At 43.5% G+C, this 21,953-nt stretch overlaps 1 protein-coding gene across 2 annotated transcripts in view; it reads left to right on the forward strand.

Annotated features, from left to right (window-relative positions):
- The window catches only part of LOC131688897 (zinc finger protein ztf-16-like), a 188,847-nt gene that overhangs the window by 160,082 nt on the left and 6,812 nt on the right, over nt 1-21,953 (forward strand). For both annotated transcript variants that reach the window (XM_058973509.1, XM_058973510.1), the window contains exons 2-3: nt 12,780-14,169; nt 14,243-14,374. In XM_058973509.1, the coding sequence (XP_058829492.1) occupies nt 12,856-14,169; nt 14,243-14,374 (1,446 nt within the window). In that variant the 5' untranslated portion in view covers nt 12,780-12,855. The remainder of the gene's footprint in view (nt 1-12,779; nt 14,170-14,242; nt 14,375-21,953) is intronic.

Below are 21,953 nucleotides of genomic sequence, written 5' to 3' on the forward strand. Positions count from 1 at the left end.
TCATTTTAATTTTATAACCTCACTCGCGCATTCGCGAAAATTTTTAATCACTATCCCATCCCACCCTTTCCATCCCCAACCACGACGTTTGGGCGCTAAACTTTTAATATCGTGTTTTTATTTAAGAGGGAAAGGGAGCTACCTACCATGAAACCGAAACGGATGGAACTAAAGCCGGTTGCAATTTGATCCATTCGGATGACGAGCTTCCGACATTCCCGTGTGTGATAATGGGATTTACATGTTCAAGCGCATTATTTTTGGTGTTTTGTGAACAGGAAATATGGCAGCTTTCGGAATCGGTTTACGGCGAACGGCGCAAAGGGGACAAAAAATTCATGTGAGCCGACCCGAGTAATAATGTGATGGCTCATTTGCCAATTCGATGTCAACTTGATTTTTGGGAGAAAATCATCATACAGTCGGATACCTTATTGCACGGGTTGATCCAAGTGAATTTTTGTACACTTCTTGTCGAGCGCTCAGTGACTGCTGCTGGATTTAACATATTATGGAAACAGTCCAAATGTTTCATAGATTATGAGAATCGATCAAGTGAGTCATGCCAGTTTGTGTCATAGAACTGTCATAGAAACGGAGAGTGGTGAGATGTTACTCAAGTTTAGGAGACCGAGAAGGCTTATGCGCCTTTTTTATGTTCTAGTTTTTTCATACTCTGCACCTGCGCATACCAACGCTCAACCACTAGTCTGCGCGCGATGACGTGGCAAACTGGTGAGTCGACGTGGATTGACTTTTGCTGTGTGCCGTGTTTGCAAGCATTGTTCCACACTTTGATGGCGGGTTTCGTGGACGGAGCTCACAGTGGGAGTCATTGTGTGTCCATTTATCGGTCGACTTCGTCATCGTGCATAGACTAATTAAATTTATTTAATAATTAAATTAATTTATTAATTTAATAATTTAATAATTTAATAATTTAATAATTTAATAATTTAATAATTTAATAATTTAATAATTTAATAATTTAATAATTTAATAATTTAATAATTTAATAATTTAATAATTTAATAACTTAATAATTTAATAATTTAATAATTTAAAAATTGAACAATTTAATAATTTATTAATTTAATTAATGTAATAAATACATAAGTAGAAACCTATTAGTTATCGTTTTGTAATGATCGTAGTTTTTTGTACTAGTGTTCAATTGTTATGTGCTACTCGTATGTCTATCTGTGTATGTGTTCGTATGAGTATTTGTGACAATTGGGTCAGGGAATGGATGCAGAACTGGCATATATGATAGAATAGTGGCTAATACTTCCGGTGTTCAATTTGTGCAGTGGGTTCTATTCATTCGGGGAGGTCGGATTGGCTAAATTAGGGTACAACGATTTTACCGACGCACGTGAATCATCCATTCTCGACCAGTATAACATGATGAAAGTCTAACAGAAAACAATTGTCGTTAATGGTAAATATACAATATTTGCTGCATTTAGACGAGTTTGATTGCATTTTACATGTGTTTTGCTATTATACTTCATTAGTATGTTTCTTTTGTATATTTATTATTTTATACATCTCTAATCAAACTCTTTGTTTCTTTTTTTCTTTATTCGGCATGTTAGGATTCCTTTTATTAGTATATCTCTACTATACGCTATCTATACTCATGTATGTACAAACGCTTGTGGCCTTCACGATGACATAAACCTGGTCATAAACGCGACCATGCAATTGCAATAATCCACACATACTCACGCCCGCGATTCCACCAACATGAAAACACCCCAGCAGTTAAGTAAACGTAGCACCTTTAAACTTCCAAACCCGGTCTCAAACATTAATCCACCACTCGCGCGATCATAAAACGGTAACGTTCGAAAGTCTTACCTCGGTCCTAGCAGTCTGGACTAATGCCTTCAGATGAACTAATCAAACAAGTGATGCTCATATTCACTAAACAACACGTTCATTGGTGACATGACCTGAAACTCTAGTGATATGGGGAAACGCACTCTCTCCTACCATCTGTACCATACACTAAAAATTAAGCATCAGATTCACGGTCCGTACGCGATCATTTAAGAATACACGCTACATGATTATAAAATCGAAATTAGTCACGCGAAGTCACATATACGTGACAAACACGTTAGTATACAAATGCTTGAGACCTTCGCGACCATGGACGGCGCCCGCGACACCCGCGATTTCGTAAACATGATATCATCCCGGTGATAAAGTGAATGTCTCAGCATTTTCAAACGCGGTCTCATGCGTGAACCTAAAAACACCCGTGCTCGCACGATCATGAATCGGTCACTTCCGGAAGTTCTGTCCTTGGTATCAGCAGACTAGGTCCATGCCTTCAATTGGGCCAATTAAAAAAAGAAAACTCTCATATCCACTAGACAACACGACGATCCCTGTCAGAATGTGAATTGTACACCGAAAACTAACTATCAGAATGAAGGTCCGCGTGACCATCCAAGAACGCACGCGAATATGTGAATGGCCACACGGTTATAAAATTCAGTTTTGTACACGCGAAGTCACAAGCACCGGAGTACACGCGACAAACATGTTAACATACGAACGCTTCAGCCCTTCGCGATTATCAACGCGCACCTAGGCCCGCGATCGCGCAAACTTGATAATACCCCGGTAATAAGATGAACTTACCAGGTTTCAAACGCGGTCTCAAACGCGAACCTACAAGTGGCGGTATTCGCGCGATCATGAATCGGTCACGTCCGGAAACCATTACCCTCCGTCCTAGCAACTTAGGTCTATACATTCAGTAGGACAAATTAAAAAATAAACCTCATATCCACTAGACAACACCTTCCATGGCGACATGACCGGGACCTATGGTGATATGAGATCTCACTTTCTTATAGCATCTAAAGCCTCTAAGATTCACGGTCTGCGCGCGATCATCTAGGAACACACGCGAATATGCGAATGGCACACGGTGCACGAGCCTTTCGCGATAATTCACGCGATCGCGAGGTCTCTACGCCCGCACATATCTGAACCGTACAATAAATATCACCTCCAGAATCATGGCCCGCTACAATTGGCCTTAAGCAGTGTTTTATTGGGCGCCTTTGCATGTCTCGTCTGCAAATTGTAGTATGTGATACTGACGGGGAGCTCTTCCGAGAACCTAGCTCTACAGCTTCAGTAGGACAACTCGCGAAAAAAATATAGTCGGATAGTTGTAATTGTTTATTGAGGGCTTTATCCAAATAGTCATTCACCCATATACTCGGATAGTCCACGGCGGTGAATCTACCCTACTGTGAATTTTCCGGCGATAGATTTCTCCGGCCATCGTTGTTTGTTTCCGTGAGCAATCTAGCTCCCCACTTTGTCCTGTTCTGCTTGATCTAGTTGCCGGCCGTGGACCTGGCCTACTCAACGGGCCAGCCAGTAGATGCTGAAGTCTGTCCAGCAATTCCGCGCCCTAACGACCCACTGCTAGCTATTCGACGCGATCTACTCGCTCTAATTCCAGACGGTGCTCAGAAGCTACACAGTAGGGTGTCGAAGTCGGTCCGGCGATTCCGGTGAAGCCCGACGTCCGTTTCACTGGCGCCTCGATGATCCGAACCCGGTGCTACGCCGCGTACTACTCAACTGGTCCCTGGCGGTGGACCCAGTCCACACCGACGAAGAGTTCCCCGGCGGCGGAATGTCTCTCGAAACACGATTTGTGTTTCACGCGACTTTCTAGTCGATGGCACTACTTTGTTAGTCGTAACCACTTTGTTGACAGCATCCCAGATATGCTCGTCGTGGTACATCTCTTCGACAAAATTACCAACTATCACACTAGGCATACCCCTTCGAACGTCTTCGAACCCAGGGCATTCGAAGACCACGTGTTTTGGTGTCTCTTGCACGTCCACGCACTTCTGGCAAAGGGGTGACTAAGCATGTCCTTCCAGAAGCATCCATGCCCGGACGAATATTGCGTCAAATTCACCCTGCCACCTTGGGTGCATATGCAGCATGCACCCACACCGACACATTTGGGATGAGTCGGTGGGTCCACCTTCCTTTCTCCGCGTTGTCCCACTCTTGCTGTCACTTAGCCATCAAGTCCGCTCCGACCAGTCTCCTTCCATTTAATGTATTCCTCCGCTGGTAGCATTCCACGTCCTTAGTCAGAGTGATACATATAGGGATCATCCCAGCAATTGCGCATACCGCCTACGACGATAGCGTTGTGTACGCGCTGGCGACACGAACAGTCATTAGGCGAAACGTGCTTGTCAATTTAGTCCGTTTCCGCTTTGATTCCAGCGTAGCAGCCCAGGCCGGTACACCGTACCTCAGTATTGAGGATGATACCCCCGCCAGGAGACGACTCGTGCTGCATCTTGCTCCTCCAATGTTCGGCATGATCCTTGCCAATGCGTAAGTGGTCCTCGCAGCCTCCGCACATACATAGTCGACATGGCTGTTGTAATTTAACAGATCGTCGACTACCACACCGAGGTGCTTCAGCACACGCATCGATGCAATTGATTGTCCCCGGACGCTGATCACGACACGCTGGATTCATTTACGGTTGCTGACCAGCACTACCTCCGTCTTGTGATGAGCCAGCTGCAACTTCGCGTCAGCCATTCAGATTTCCACGATAGTTATTGTTTCTGCCGTCAACATCTCCACTTCCTCGAGGGTCTCACCGATTATCGTCAGACCCACGTCATACGCAAAGCCTTGGGCAGTTTCAGTGTTAACACTCCGTTGTTCATTATATTCCGGAATGCGATAGTCCGTTCTCACTTTCAGCGTAGTTCGTCAACCTGTTGAGAATGACCCTTTTAAGAAGTTTACCAAGAATATCTAGCAGGCATATATGCTGGACCTCTTAGTGGCTTCCCTGGTTTTGGCAGCAACATCTTCCATCTGTCCTGGAGGTAGCCTTCATTCAGGTATCTCTGTACAACTATCCGGAACATCTCCGGAAACAAGAGGATCGCGGTTTTCAATGTCACGTTGGGGATACCGTCCGGACCGGGAGCTTTCTTCGCTTTCAGCCCTTTCATCACTATGCGGAGCTCGTCGTTAGAGACTCGACTGTCTCCAGTACTTCACCCGTCTGTGTCGACGCGTACGGTGTAGGTAACCATGCGGATGAATCGTGCTTCAGGAAAAGACACCCCACGATAATTTTCAATGTATCAGCGCACATTTCAGCTGACGTCGTTGGACCCTTCATCTTGGCCATCACAATACGGTAAACGTTGCCCCAGGGATTAGTATCTTCTTCATAGAGCTTCTTGTAGCAGGGGACAGCGATTTCATTTCGACGATGGCTTCTGGTTCACTGGTGCCCCGATGACAACTCAGCGTAATATCCGACGGTGGAGCTTACCTACCTCGGTGGAAAGTTCCTCAACGAACAAATGTTCCCCGAAAGCGTTAACAGACGCGATATTCTTACTTCGATGCTGTTCGGCAGATGTCCTGCAATTCCGGATGGAGGATTGCTTCCATTTCACTAGTGTCCTGACGGCTCAAGTCGGCGATTCGCTACGGATTACTCGGAATAGTCCCCGACGGTGTTTCCCGGTAGTTGAAGATCTTCTGAAACCGATTCTACCAGGGCAGATTACAAGGGCGGTCCTGCAATTCTCGATGGATGGTGCTTCTAGTTCACAAACTCCCTGACGACCATTTACTGGTGATACACTATCTATTCGAACTAGTCTTCGGTGATGGATCTATCCTATTCCGGTCACGCCCACTGGTCTTCTTTATCTCCCTTCAGTTGACTGCCTTGTTAAGTAGCAAGGTCGATCCGACGATTCCGGTTGAAGTGTGACTTCCGGTTCATCGGTGCCACGACGACCCAAAACCCTATACTGCTACATTGGTAGTCGTTGCTCCTCTCGTCATCTTCGCTGCAATTCAGACATGATCTGGATGACTATTGTTTGAACAATAAATCTGCAAACGGACCCCTCAAATTATCACTCAGGGAGTGGAGTTAGCGAGAAACCGACCCACTGAAAGATCTACTCAAGAACAAACCTGAGTGGTTTACTTAAGATACCTTTTGTCCTTTATCTCGTTATTTCCCCTCATTACTTCCGAAACACCAGATGCGACTACTTCTGGGGAGGGCTGTGCTCCTGGACTTACGACTCTCAGTCCCTAGCTATCGCTTCCAGTTCATTGATTTCTTTTTCGCTCGTCAATGGGATGTGCTCATGCACTTCGTTTGTGCTAGAATCAAGTCTCTACGATGTAAGTTGTTCGCTGTACACAGTTCGATGGAGCCAGTATACGACACCTAGACATTTGGCATTTCGGCGGCGTCTTATTGCACTATATGGGGCCGACAACTCTATTCGCCGGGGCCTTGCTTCTACTCCAATACATTCGTTCTTGCAGAACGATGTCAGCTTTTATCCTGGATGCCCGCCATTCCGCGGACAAACCGATAGGATGTCGAAGTTGGTCTGACGATTCCGGGTGGACCATTCCGGTACGCTGGTGTCCCGACGATCCAAAATCAATACTTCGTCTCACACAACTCATCTAGTCCCCGATGGGGGGCCTAGATTAAACCGACGAGGAGTTCCTCGGAGGTGGAAGTTCCCTCGAAACCGATTCTTCTACTGCTGTCTCAGTCTCCTCCATGGGGTCAACAGCTAGCGTGCCGCGATCCGTCCGGCGATTTCGGTGGAGCCTGGCGTCCGGTTTGCTGGTGCCTCGACAACACTTATTCCAGAGTCACGCCGATTGCCGTAAGGATGATATTATTTCACAAATCCGACAATCTTGACTAACCTGGGTAGTTTCAGCGTTAAAACTTCGTTGTATATCATATTCCACGTATGGTTGAGTCTGAAGCCCCGAGGTACTCCCGCCAGGATTCTAATCCAACTCTACCCATGTTTGTTTCGTAGAACAACACTCGGTTCTGAAAGTAACTTTTCAGAACCTTACACATGTAGTTCGGGATCTGCATTCTGAACAGCGCAACGGTGATAGCCTTCCTGCAGGCGTTGTTGAACGTGTTCTTCACGTCGATCGTCACCAGCACGGCGCAGTACCGATTTCCCCTTCTTTTCTGCTTCGATGCGTTCTCCGTGCTGCAACTTAACGATTGAACATGGCTCTACGGCAGAACCGACTCATTTGCTGTTATCGCAGGGTCGGCTAGCTACCGGGTAATCAAGGGCTACGCGGATCAAGAACAAAAACCTAGAACTTTCACTTTTCTTGAACATAACTTTTATTCACAAGTATTTGTAGTGTGTGGGTGTGGGGTGTAATTTACAATTTGCATTCTAATTGTGGCGTGTGCACTACTGCTATCACTCAACGTACCGTACTTTTGCTGCTGCTGTTGATGTGCGTCGCGACGCTGACGATGCCGACGGGCGAGATCCCCTCACGGACGTCGGCGAAACTGGCCGGATGAAGGCCCCGGTACGATGGTGATCCAGATGGCAGTTGGACGGACCAGCGGGCGTTGCTGGCTTGGATGCAGGCAGGCGTCTTCCCTCCTTGGCGAGCATCGGCGTGACCGCGGCTAACCGCAATGGCCACCACCGAGAGGGGACCCTCCTTTTCGATTAGGGCCTTTGCCCGAGGGTATGAAACGGAGGCGCGCAGCGCCGGATGACGAACGACGATCCTTTACGGATTAGGCGCGGAATCCTCCCGGATTCGCGAGCCGAACCGTGTGCTGAACGATTTGAAGTCGCGCTAAGAGGCACTAAGAGGTCCTGAACCAGCTGTAAACGTTATAACACACTTCCCACCCCAAAGGGGGTGGGGGGTATACACTTAACTTCACCGGATAAAATATACTTCAGCACACGGACGCCTGATAGAAAAGAGACCAGAGTTTGAAACTGCTGGCCCTTTTATAATAATTTTGAGATGCATTTCCCTCCAATTTTTATCCCAAAACCATTTTTAAAATTTAAGCATCGCGCGTCTCCAGGCTGGGTGGTTCAGCTACTCACCGAGACAAGTTGACAGTTTGCAGCGGTACGCACCCTTTCACTACCCTGCTTACTGTTGTTGTGTAAATTAGTACAAAAAACGTGAAGGTTCTAAAGACAAACAAATAATATTTACAACAAAAACCTAAGCAATGGAACCAACGGTTACAGTGCTCACGATATCTGTGCGGAATGCATCCACCATCGAAATTCCCTTCCGTTCTCTCCTTCTGCGGAGTTCACCAGAAGTATACCAAGCATATCCAGCAGGCGTGTGTGTTCATACGATGCTGGATCTTCTAGCTGCTTCCCCGGTTTTGGCAGCCACATCAGCTTCTGGATTCTCCATCTGTCCGGGAAGTAGCCTTCGTCCAGACATTTCTGTACCATTGTTCTAAACCTATCCGGAAATGCCAGGATCGCAGTCTCCGGTTCCACGTTGGGGATTCTGTCCGAGTCGGAAGCTTTCTTCACTTTCAGTCCTCTGGCCACCGCGACGGGCTCGATATACGATGTAGGTTGCATTGCGGTTGGGTCATGCTTCGGGAAGAGACCCTCCACGAGTGTATTCAGTTTGTCAGCACATATTTCAGCTGGCGTCGTTGGACCCTTTTGGCCAACACGACCCGGCACGCGTTGCCTCAGGAGTTGCCGTCTCCTTCTTTGCACAGCTCCTAGCAGCAGATGGACTTGCGTAGCACTAGCTCACGGTGTTCCTAGGGACCATTCATAAATTACGTAACGTTTTTAGGGGGAGGGGGACGACATATTGTGACATACGGGGGAGAGGGAGTAAGCTAGATCGTTACGTAACATGTTTTTACTGAAGAAAATTTTTTTTTCTCGGAATTTGTTACGTAGTAAGGGAGGGGGGTATAGAGAAATTTGTGACATTTTGTTGCAATTTTTGTGTTACGTGATTTATGAATGGTCTCCTAGAGAAAAGGAGTGAAATTGGCGGCGGCAGCAATTTGTTGTGGTGGACGGCTCTCGTTGGAAAAATAACGCTTGAAAGTATGCTGGAGAACAGTTGGGAAATTTTCTTAGTATCAGTGCCTAAAACTCCATTAAAAGACAGACGAGATGTAAACCGGATTCTTTTCACTGTTCGTTTACATACTTCCAGAACGACTTGAGGTTAGATTTGACGCTCGACTTTTCGCTGGTGTCTGAAAACAGATGCGGCTGCTTTGCTATTTGTATTCGTGGTTGAGTTGAAAGTAGCGGTTTCGGAATTCAAGTGTCTTATGCTTCGAGAATTTTTTAAAAGCAGCTCGTTTGGCTGTTTTTAATTGTCTAAGGATGGTTGATTGCCAGGGAGGCTTTTGAGTAGTACTAATTATTCATTTTGGCACATGACGGTCGATTAGGCACTTACAAAGCAGAGCTCCAATGTACGTCCATTCTCGTTGATGGCATTATTGATTTGCCGAAGAGTTACGCTTTCGATATCTAATCGTACAAATCGTACAAATACATTACTTGTGTGGCACCACGTCTAACCAGGTAAGTTGAAGTCGCCCAGTATAACAATATCATCCGACGGGGCGGCAATCGAGGTAATGAAAGAAAAGGAGGAAAATACACGACACGCAGGTACAGATTGCGATCGGCAAGATTAACTGATATTGACGCTTGCTCGAAGCTCGCCCACCGGTCATCGTTGATCACTCGGGTTTTTATACCATGGTGAACGGAGATAAGCACACCACCACCTCATATCTTTGTGGCTGTGGTCACAGCGGTTGACATCGAATGTGGAACCAAACATCTGACGAAACAGAGTACGGTTGTTGAGTCACGTCGCGGCCAAAGCGATGACGTCATAACAGCAGCCTGTGGTAATAGCTGTCCGTTAATGAATTTAAGCCACCAACATTCTGGTAGAAAACCTCAAAGCCATGTTGCCATTTTGAGTGCATTGAAAAATTCTTTCGTGAAGCCCACGAACATAATCGAAACGGCTGACGGTCACTTGGTCGACTTTGGTGGGGGATTCGAGACATCCCGAGTCAATTACGTCGCGCCCCAGAATACAACGATCGTCGATGGCGAGAGAAATGGTTGACATTTGGTCACAAGATGTCGGAATAAAAGGCAAATTACTGATGTATACTTGCCATTTGTAGTGGGTTGGAAGACCCTTTCACCCATCCCACACACATAAAAATATATTCTTGGATGCTAAACTTCACATCTTTCTTCAAATTGATTACTCTATTAATGGAGAAACATTGAAACTCTTTTCTATAAACGGAAAATCACGATAAAACTGATACAAATTAGTAAACAAGTGATAGAAGCTTCACTCACAATGTTCCAAGAGCACAACGATTTGCAACTAGTTTCTCTTGCTATAAACAAATAGAGCACACGACAAATGACAGTCGCCTCGATCTAATGAGAAATATAAAGTACAGTTACTTTTATTCTTGAGGTGGTGATTGTTTTTCTTTTGTTGTGGGTTCATTCAAGACAATTGATGCTGCAAAGTGGTACCATATTTCGGTTTAACACAGTGGCTGTTGACTTTAAATATTGCCGTGGCCGTCCTTCTGTTCCCGAGGTGGAACAATATTTAAAGGTTAAAGTACTTAAGCTTTTGGAAGTCAGTTTTGAACAACTCCATCAAAATCCATCAAATATTATGTGTTGATACTGTTCAACAGTTTAGTTGGCGAAGATTTAGCTTTAAAACCTTCAATATCACACAACTATACTTTCTGTCAACATGTACTTCCTAAAAGTTCATTGCAAGAATAACGTCGAAATATGTAGTCGAAACTGGGATTGAGGGCGAGAATGTACTATTCCATTTGATCTGATGAAACAACACTAAATAGGAAACTTGTTCAGATCTTAGACCACGTTATGTACATATCAAGGTTAGATCTACATGTGCCAATTATGAATGAAGCACTAAAAATCCTGCATAGCCACCGTGAATAGTTCTTGTACTGTAATTATCATCAGATAAATCACAAGCGATTGCCCAACCAGTGGAAACTGTTCAAGCAAGACCCAATTACACTGCGGACGACATTGAATGAGAGGAAAACTCAGTTGAGCTGGGAGTTAACTCGACAGCTGGTATACTAGAGAATTCGAGGATTCCATTAGCTAAAAAGCTGTTACAAAGTCGGTGGACTGTGACTATGTATCCAATAATACTTCCTGATTAAAATTATAATTCCCTTAAAATTCCAGGTTATTTCAAATCCAAATTCTCTGAAATTCTCTGTTTTTCCAAGTTGTTCCAAGAATCGATAGCCTGAGAAATATGTTTCATGACGCAATTGTTATGGCCGCTCTTTTTTGTAGTTTCCCGGGGCCCTGGCCCCAACCCACAGCGTAAAAAGACGATACTAGATGTCTTTTGCACAGAAATAAGCTCTATAAGCAGTGACATGTCTTGACAAATTTCGTTTCAGAATCCATTCTGCACTGATCAGCAGAACCATGTGTGGCTGTGTACCTATCGTATCGCTCCACTTTCAACTAATCTAAAAAAAATGCACTCTGTAAGTGCTCTGGGAACGTGCAATATACATCGTTTGTTGTGAGTGCGAGTGCGTGAAACGTTGTCCACGTTGGATTCAGCCGCGTGACGAGCCAGTTCCAGGGTTGTACAGTACATCCCTAATTCACTCAAGCTGTTTTCATTTTTTTTTTTATTTTGCTAGCAGCTTACTTGGGTTTGGCCCTGCGTTCGTGAGCCCTACCCTTAAGATACTGATTACATAAAGCCAGCTTTCAAACCATCTCAATCACATCACCAAAATCCACGTGGTTCAACCCATTCATTGTTCCACAAAAGCACACCAAATAACCTGATTACCCACGCTGCGCACAAAAGCGCTCAACAGGTCGGGCTAATGCATATTACATTATGCTGTGCGGCGTTTGATGCTGACGTACGTTACGCCAAGAAACCTGCCGCGTAAGAGATCATAATCGTCCCGCGCTCAGATCCACTTATTGCTCGGTGCAGACATACCGAGACAACCTGCCGCAGGATAGGAACATCCCGTCATCATTAATAAGTGTCTAGTTTCTAGTTAGCCAACCGTTTTACCTGACCCTACCCGAATGGACACGTACGGCGGCAAACGGACGGACATTCCGACCTATATTCTGGGACGCATCCCCTCGTTTCTCTTTATTGAAAAGAAGAAAAAATACGCTGAAAATAAAACTTTCGTTTCCCGCCTCATTTTCACTCTCGCCAACGGCAACGGCACACCGCCTCGACCGACCTGCGGGAAGGAAAGCTGAAGTGGGACACGGTCACGGCAGGTAGATCCGCGCTAGTTTCGCTGCCCGGTTTCTTTCTGACGGCCGGCGCTGATGATGCCTCGCTCGACGGCGGTGGACGATCCGCGTCAGCCAATTGTGCGTTTTCGTAACTCTCACTCTCTTGGGAAAGAGAATTGCGTCTGCTGGTTGGGTTTCGCAGCGCACCTACCGTCGCGTCGCGTCGTAGCAACCGCGAAGCCCGCCTGCTGGTGGTCGATCGGTGTGAAGCAGATGATGACGAAGGCTTCGTAACAAGTCCCAATTTTTTAATGACTCTTTGGTGCGATCGCGCTCTGTTTATTTAATGGGAGTTGGAAATGTTACGAATGCACACCTAGTGAGCGCGAAATTGAACCAGGTTGATCAATCTGATTTCTCTGCCCGTGTTGGTTTGAATTCATTCGAAAGGGTCGATTTTCGCTGCAGATGCCATACTTTGCCGAGTGATTCTAGCCAGGTCCCACACAGTTCTACTTTTGGTTTGTAATTAAAATTAGCTAATTTAGTTTTCTTTTGTTTTCCTAATTTCAGATCTCATCCTGAATGCCGCAAAAACTATTGTCACGCGAGGAAGCCCTAAACATTCACCATCCTCGTCCGGAGTATAATGTCCACTGGTGAACCAGACTCAGCTGGTTCCCATGGCTTAGGACGAGCGGTAAGTTTAGGCGGGGGCTCCTCGACCACATCCTCCACTACCTCGTCGCATCCCGTAATGGAGCCCCCAGCGAGTATCATTATGAAAGCGAAGGACGAGCCTGATTGTGATACGGAACGAAACGTAGATTCCAGCATGGACAGCAGCGCACTAGCTAACTGTCTGTCGACGACGATATCGGCCCTGCGGGCCAGTCGCAATGCCAGCAACAACGATGCAAACCGGGGCAACAGCATCGACGATAATCTGTCGGATAATTCCGAATCAACGACAACCAGCTCGGCGGCTGCCCAGCTGCTCGAGAACCTCAAAAACAACCTGAACAACAACAACAACTCTAGTGCAATTAACAACAACAACCCGTTGCATGCAAACAACAACAACAACAATGGCAACCGGAAACTGTTCGAATGCGATGTGTGCAATATGAAATTCTCCAACGGCGCTAACATGCGTCGACACAAGATGCGTCACACCGGCGTCAAACCGTACGAATGCCGCGTCTGTCAGAAACGATTCTTCCGCAAGGACCACCTAGCGGAACATTTTACCACGCACACCAAAACACTGCCCTACCATTGCCCGATATGTAATCGAGGTTTCCAGCGACAAATCGCTATGCGTGCCCATTTCCAAAACGAACATGTCGGTCAGCATGATCTGGTCAAAACTTGCCCGCTTTGTAGCTACCGTGCCGGAACAATGAAATCCCTGCGAGTGCACTTTTTCAATCGGCATGGAATCGACCTGGACAACCCAGGTCCGGGGACGCCCTCCTCCTTGCTACTGGCATTGGATCAGCACAATCCGGCCAACCTGTTACCGGCTCTGGCCGCGATGAATGCTGTTAATGCGTTCAGTGACTCCGGCGACTCGATGCGATCCGTGGATAATGCCACACCACCGATGCACTTTCTCACACCGCACGTGGAGATCTCGATGGCGGATAACAACGAAGTGGCCCTCAACTGCAGCCGGGATGGTCCGAACGGTACCAGCAGTAGTACCAACGGACCGGGCAGCGGCGGTGGTGGTAACAATGACCGGAACACACCGACCCCATCGATATCCTCGGCGCTGGATATACAGGCGATAGTGCGGCCACCGAATGGTGGTTCTCCCTCGTCACCGCACTCAGCCGACTCCAACGCACCCTCCAGTTCCCACTCGTCCTCCATGCTTCCATCTCTAGTACAAAGCTCAAGGCATATTATTTTTGATAACTCTATTACACCGTCAATCAGCTTAATTCCTATTAAACAGGTAGGTGCGAACGGCGGTACCGAGAGCCGTCCCCACGGGGAGATTATACTTTACTTCCTTTTTGTTATTGTAGGAACCAACGACAAACGATGAGTACAATGAAACCAAACCACGATGCAACAGCAGCATGGATAATCCGTCGTGTAACATAAGCAACTCGAGCGACAGTGTGACACCGTCCTCCAGTCTTACTTCGCTGATAAAGGTAGGTGTTGGTGGGATAATTAGGAAACGGGTTTAAGTTTGAACAACCAGGACAAAACTTTTCTCAAATAATTGAGCAGAAATTTAGCAACGTTTGAAGATGAATATTCGGGTGTTTGCAGAAGTAGTGAACGTTTCGTTCGAGTAATTTTCGATCAAGAACTAAAGGGTTGTTGCTTGACGGTGGGGGCTGTTGCTCATTTTTGAGTGTGTTGGTAATTGAAGGGCCAAAAGGGTATGATGTCACGTTCCTAAGAAATAATTTCCCCACACGAAAAAAGAAGCCTCAGGAGAAGGTACGCCGTTGTGGACGAAGCAGGTTAGATGAATAGGGTGACCATACGTCCTTGTTTCCCAGGACATGTCTTGGTTTTGACCTGACATTCCTGATGTCCTGGAATGTCGAGGAAAAAGCTGGATTTGTTATTCCCACTCGAAGGAATCATTGTTTTTAACTAAGGTCACTTGAAGCAACGAGTTTTACAAAGTAATTCGAAGCTATGTTATTCCTCGTAGTTCTGTTATTCCCAATCGAAGGCATCAGTTGTAAACTAAGAACTCTCGGAACCACTGATTTAGGAGCAACTCGAAGCTTTGTTCTATCCACCAATAGGAATCTTTATATTTTTAGTAAGGCTTTTCATATAATATAATAGATTACAACATAATTCCTTAGCAAGAAAAACACTGACGTGGGGTAACATGTTAATACATTAAGTCACTTGCAGCCACATTTCTGAAAAGTGGCTAAGAGGTCAATTATTGCCATTGGAGTTATATTCTTTATTTAAAACTAATACATCTTGTCTCTTGAAAATTTTAGTTTTTGTATATACGTATAATGTCATTATTATCGGCAGTGGTCAGCTATTTTCGTCCGCATTCCTTGTCACATACTTTTATAAAGTGATTCATCAGCAATGCTATCTTTGAAAATGAACCAGCTTGGTTATGCAACTAATTTTTTCCGATCTTTTTTAGTGCAAATAATTAAGCATTTCGTTATAATCTGAATTGCACATATTTTGTCGCATGAAATTTTAAATGTTTTGCCTTTCTCAATAGAAAGGTATTGCAATTGCTCTGAAAACCGACTTTTTAACGGAGGCCCGGAGGGCCGAGTGACATATACCATTCGAATCAGTTCGTCGAGTTCGGCAAATGTCTGTGTGTGTATGTATGTGTGTGTGTATGTATGTGTGTGTGTGTATGTGCGTCTGTGTGTGTGTACGCGAACACAATCTCACTCACTTTTCTCAGAGATGGATGAACCGATTTTTACAAACTTAGTCCCAAATGAAAGGTGCAACGTTCCCATAGGCTGCTATTGAATTTCTAATGGATCCGACTTCCGGTTCCGGAATTACAGGGTGATGAGTACGATCACGCAGAAAATGTCGATTTTAAGAAATTCTGCAATGAATGTATAATGGTGAAAATTTTTCCAAAATGTGACCACAACTGCTTCGATTTGTAGTACTAGGTCATTAACAGCCATTCAAAGTCTCTTTGGTCACATTGGCCACCATCATCGGTTCCGGAAGCCCCGGCGGAAGTATCCAAATTCAGAGTAACAGTCACATCGGTTTCTCGGAGATGGCTAGACCGATTCGACTAAACTTGACCTCAAATGAAAGGTATTGCGTCCCCGTAAATGGCTATTAAATTTTATCCCCAACCGACTTCCGGTTCCGGAGTTACGGGTTGTGGCGTGCGATCACATAGCAAATTGTGATTCAAACCGATACCCCGATGGAAGCAAAAAAGGTAAAAATTTCGCTAAAATGTCTCTCAAATAACTTAACTTTGCAGTTCTAGGTCACCGACGGCCAAACAAACTTTCGTTGACTACATTGACCACCATAGACGGTTCCGGAAGTGCCCGGGAAAAGCGGCCATCTTTCAAAATTTACGAACTCACATCAGTTTCCCTGAAATGATTGGGCCGATTTTCACAAACTTAGTCCCAAATGATAGCTATATTATCCCCACAGATGTCTGTAACATTTCGCACGGACCGCTTGTATGGTTCCGGAAATATAGACTGAACGGTCCGGTCACACATGAAATTCCCATATAAGCCGGAACTCAAAAAATTTTTCAAAGGGGGGACCCCATGAAATTTCAGAAATCGAATTCGTATTTTTGATGCCAAACAAATGGCCAAACATCTTTAAAATGCATGAAACGTCGAGATTTTATGTTATCTCGAAATTTTTTTTTTATGAAAATCGACTTTTTGGGACTTTGCCGATTTCGCACCTTTTTGCCTTTCTCAATAAAAAGGTATTGCAATTGCTCTGAAAACCGACTTTTAAACGGAGGCCCGGAGGGCCGAGTGACATATACCATTCGATTCAGTTCGTCGAGTTCGGCAAATGTCTGTGTGTATGTGTGTGTGTGTGTGTGTGTGTGTGTGTGTGTATGTATGTGTGTGTATGTGCGTCTGTGTGTGTGTACGCGAACACAATCTCACTCACTTTTCTCAGAGATGGATGAACCGATTTTTACAAACTTAGTCCCAAATGAAAGGTGCAACGTTCCCATAGGCTGCTATTGAATTTCTAATGGATCCGACTTCCGGTTCCGGAATTACAGGGTGATGAGTACGATCACGCAGAAAACGTCGATTTTAAGAAATTCTGCAATGAATGTATAATGGTGAAAATTTTTCCAAAATGTGACCACAACTGCTTCGATTTGTAGTACTAGGTCATTAACAGCCATTCAAAGTCTCTTTGGTCACATTGGCCACCATCATCGGTTCCGGAAGCCCCGGCGGAAGTATCCAAATTCAGAGTAACAGTCACATCGGTTTCTCGGAGGTGGCTAGACCGAATCAACCAAACTTAGTCTCAAATGAAAGATGTTGCGTCCCCGTAAATGGCTATTAAATTTTATCCCCAACCGACTTCCGGTTCCGGAGTTACGGGTTGTGGCGTGCGATCACATAGCAAATTGTGATTCAAACCGATACCCCGATGGAAGCAAAAAAGGTAAAAATTTCGCTAAAATGTCTCTCAAATAACTTAACTTTGCAGTTCTAGGTCACCGACGGCCAAACAAACTTTCGTTGACTACATTGACCACCATAGACGGTTCCGGAAGTGCCCGGGTAAAGCGGCCATCTTTCATAACTAGCAAACTCATATCAGTTTCTCGGAAATGGTTGGACCGATTTTCACAAACTTAGTCCCAAATGATAGCTATATTATCCCCACAGATGTCTGTAAAATTTCGCACGGATCGCTTGTATGGTTCCGGAAATATAGACTGAACGGTCCGGTCACACATGAAATTCCCATATAAGCCGGAACTCAATTTTTTTTTCAAAGGGGGGACCCCATGAAATTTCAGAAATCGAATTCGTATTTTTGATGCCAAACATCTTTAAAATGTATGAAACGTCGAGATTTTATGTTATCTCGAAAATTTTTTTTTTATAAAAATCGACTTTTTGGGACTTTGCCGATTTCGCACCTTTTTTCAGTTCAATATTACCATGGCTGTTTTTTCTTTTTCAAAATTTTAGAACTCGAATAATGATTTATTGTCCTGTATATAGTTGTCATGTGATGTATATTAATAAAATGTAATATATGCATTTAAAAGTTTTTAATGAATATAAACAACGCACACATTCTCGTGATTCATGATTGAGAAAGGCACAATTGCACCGCTAGGTGGATTAAAATAGGTTTTTTTGCTTTGATTTGATTTCTTTAGACTGAGCAAACTAATTTATTTGTTTGTTTAGTTTTTATTTGACCAACTAGGAAACGACTCTACTGGGTCTTTAATGCGCGTGGGAAATACGCGTGGTCTTGTCTGAGTAAATGATGACTTTTGAATTATGTATGAGGGTTGATTCAGAACCAATTACCAATCTGCGGCAATCATTTTAGCACGAAGAACAAATGTTCCATAGCCTATGAGCTAAGAATAAATACGTACTATTTGGAGACGAGGAGCGTTTGATTTGTGCATGATATTAAAATAGTTTAGGAACGCAGCATCGATATTTTTTCTGTTTCGCCTCTTCATTGTAATATCGCAACGTTTACTCGAACAAGGTAGAAAATTTCAAGTTACGGGATCTCATTATGCTTGTAATAATAGAGGGAAGTCCAATTCGGACCGCTGGCCAATTCGGACCCCCAGCTGTTTCTCAGCTATGGTAATATTATGAAAAGCGTATATATCATTTGCAGGCATTGTAATTCTCTCTCACTCACGTGAGAAGTAGCTTATCCGATGTTTAACTTTTTCGAGATAAGATGAGTCGCAAAATTCTCCGTCTCCATAAATAGCGTGAGAATGATTTTCCGGATAAAATTTATTTGACTTTTTCCTTCTCACCGGAGAAAATGATAAAATTTTAATTTCGTGGAAATCAATTAAAACTTCAAAAAAGACATTTAATTACAAAGAAAAGCGGCAAAGAAGCATGATAGACTTGTTTTTTTCGTGTTTTGGAATAACGATAGCAAAGTAGCGAACGCAAAAAGGATACCGTGATAAACTCATTCACTCATTCTCCGGCTGTTTTATTTATCCGGAGAAATAACACGTTGTATTTATCCGGAGAAGTTGTGTGAGTGCCAATAACTTTTCGTGTGAAAATGTGAGTTTTTATTGTCGCAGTAGCAAACTATCGGGGCGCATTTACTCATATGAGCGATAAATGCAATGTCTGATCATTTGCATGACTGTCATGTAACTCTGTTCTATCTCCAAAATTTTGCGGCTCTCGGTTTTCGTGTGCGTCCGCTTGGGACGAATGTTGCTTCGGAGCGCTTTTTTTTGAAAAATGTGTAAGCCAAAAACAAGATTTTTGTTGGCAACAACAATTAATTAAATCAAGTGCATTATCGTGATCTTGGATCAGTCGGACACTTAATATCTTGATTTGGGTGAGACAATCAACTGTTTTCGTTTAACAGGTGTGTGAATAATAGAATATGGGTTGGTCCTGTTCGGACCTTTTGCCGTATATACGATCTGATACACGATCACAAAAAACCGTTTGAGAGGAAAGTGTGCGAATTCGGACGAGCTTTCAGAAAAACATAAGTTTTCGTTAATCGGTTGACAGATTTCGACAGCATAGCTATTTTTAGTCAATTTGACCCAGTTCTTACTTTTTATTGTATATTTACTACAAAGTTTTATATTTTAAAAAGAGCCTTTCATTTCACAAATCGAAATTGTGAATGTGTGAATTATAAGCAAAAAAGAATACCTTAGGCAAAAATAGGAATTCATTTCTATTGCAAAAAATCGATAAGAAATTAGTGGTCCGAATTGCAACAGGGTTGGGGTAATTCGGACCTTTCATATACTTTTGCGCAGAACCATTTATACCCAATACGGAAAAAGATCGGAAAAAGTCGCCTTAAGAAAAAATGTGCGCAATTGATCACGCTTTCAGGAAAAAATATTTATTTGTGAATCGGTTGACATGTTCCAGTTCTATAGCTCATAAACCCCCACTAGGTCCAAATTAGCCCAGTTCCCCTACCTATAATGGACTATTATTAAATTCTGCCACGCTAGTATGGGGAAGAGCTATAACAAATTGTGACATAAATGTTCATAAATTCAGGATATTAGTCACGATTTTTGATATTTTAATCACGAGTAATGTGAATTGATTTTGAGATCTCTGTCGCGGTTTTCGTAATTTTTATTCACGATATCTTGATATTTTACTCACGAGAAGAATTATGTTTATGATTTATGTTCATGATTTCAGGATCTTAGTCACGATTTTTTATATTTTTCACTAATAGTATGATTTATGTTCTTTTAGAATCTTAGTCACGACTTTCATAATTTATTTGCTCGTTATCATGATATTTTTTTCTAGAGCTTACTTTCGAATTTGACACGTGGAGAGATGTGACTTATGTTCTTGACAAATGTGTGACTAATAAACGGAATCTTGTTCCATGGACATCACAATGAACCTTATCAAATGAGTAATTCATTCTAGGTTCTAATAGTTTTCTTATATCTACTGCTCGTGCCTCTGGTTGGTCGGTAGCAGCAGGACATATACACTACCAGTCAGAAGGTTAAGTTCACCCTACAATGTAAATGTAATATTCAAAAAGCTATGATTTTCTTCATTTATTGTTATTAATTATTAATATTTATAATTATTACTCAATCCATTTCTCTACGATAGGCACATAAAATATGTTGTTTTTTCACTTCTCAACAATGAGATGATAATCTTCGAATTAGGTCAATTTGAATAGATATTTTTTCGATAGATACGATTATCAATATAAAAAATTGTCTACCTACCTTTTAACAAAAAGAAAAATATTAAAAAAAAATTGGATTATAATTTTTGGGGTGAGCTCTCGTAGCACTAAGATGCTACACGTATTATGTACTCGACGCATCAAAAGAATACAAGCTGTCATAACAAGATTGTTTGTGATCTACGCGTCACCCAAAGGCGTCAAACCCCCTCCTACACTCTGACCAGTAGCGTGTAGCAACATGATATAGTGAAGACGCACGTGCTTGACAAAGTCTACTGCGAAACCCACTCAATTATGCAAAATTCAAAAAAAAACTATTGACTGGTAGTGTATGACATTTCATGGAATGGTGCATGGAACAAAAATGATTTCACGCATAATACTCTACCCAATCTGTGGTACTTATGGGAGTGCCACTGAGTCGGCGCCTTCCGTTAAGTAAGTACCACATTACTGTATCGATTTTGTTGGCTATTTTCGGCAAATTTGAGACTAAGAGAAACGAAAGCAATGAAATTGAAAGACGGATAGGTATTCTAGAGCGAATCAGTTATAAACTTAGAACGGAAAACTAGAACTAGGCAGGCTCATATGGGCATGATCGAAAGGAAATGTGAAGAATTTTTTGTCTTCTGCAGAGTAGGAGTTGGGCGTTCCACCCAAGTCTACCGCATGGTCTAAGGTAGAACATAACTCATCATCATGTTTTACCGCCGACGCCGGCGGTAAAACATGATGATGAGTTATGTTCTACCATAGACCATGCGGTAGACTTGGGTGGAACGCCCAACTCCTACTCTGCAGAAGGCAAAAAATTCTTCACATTTCCTTTCGATCATGCCCATATGAGCCTGCCTAGTTCTAGTTTTCCGTTCTAAGTTTATAACTGATTCGCTCTAGAATACCTATCCGTCTTTCAATTTCATTGCTTTCGTTTCTCTTAGTCTCAAATTTGCCGAAAATAGCCAACAAAATCGATACAGTAGAACCTTGCGGCAATTAAAACATACTAACAAGTACCACATCAACACTTCCTTTCTCATATCCCAAGTTACGGTAAAGTTGATAGTGGCCTGCAATGGTGGTTCTCACTGTCTCAGGCGAAATTCTCGCGTGGACTGGATCAATTAATCCCAAACAATGCTCTACGGGTAGTCAGTCTAGCTGGAAATAAGAGTCATCAGTCTGCAATCTACAAAGTATACCGTGCTTACGCAACGTAACGCAACGCAACGTATAAGGTCATTATTATCCGGAGAAGTCTTCATAGTCTTGAAACTATAATGCATTTGCCTCATACTATCA

The sequence above is a fragment of the Topomyia yanbarensis genome, chromosome 3 (genome assembly GCF_030247195.1).
Source record: "Topomyia yanbarensis strain Yona2022 chromosome 3, ASM3024719v1, whole genome shotgun sequence".
NCBI lineage: Eukaryota > Metazoa > Arthropoda > Insecta > Diptera > Culicidae > Topomyia > Topomyia yanbarensis.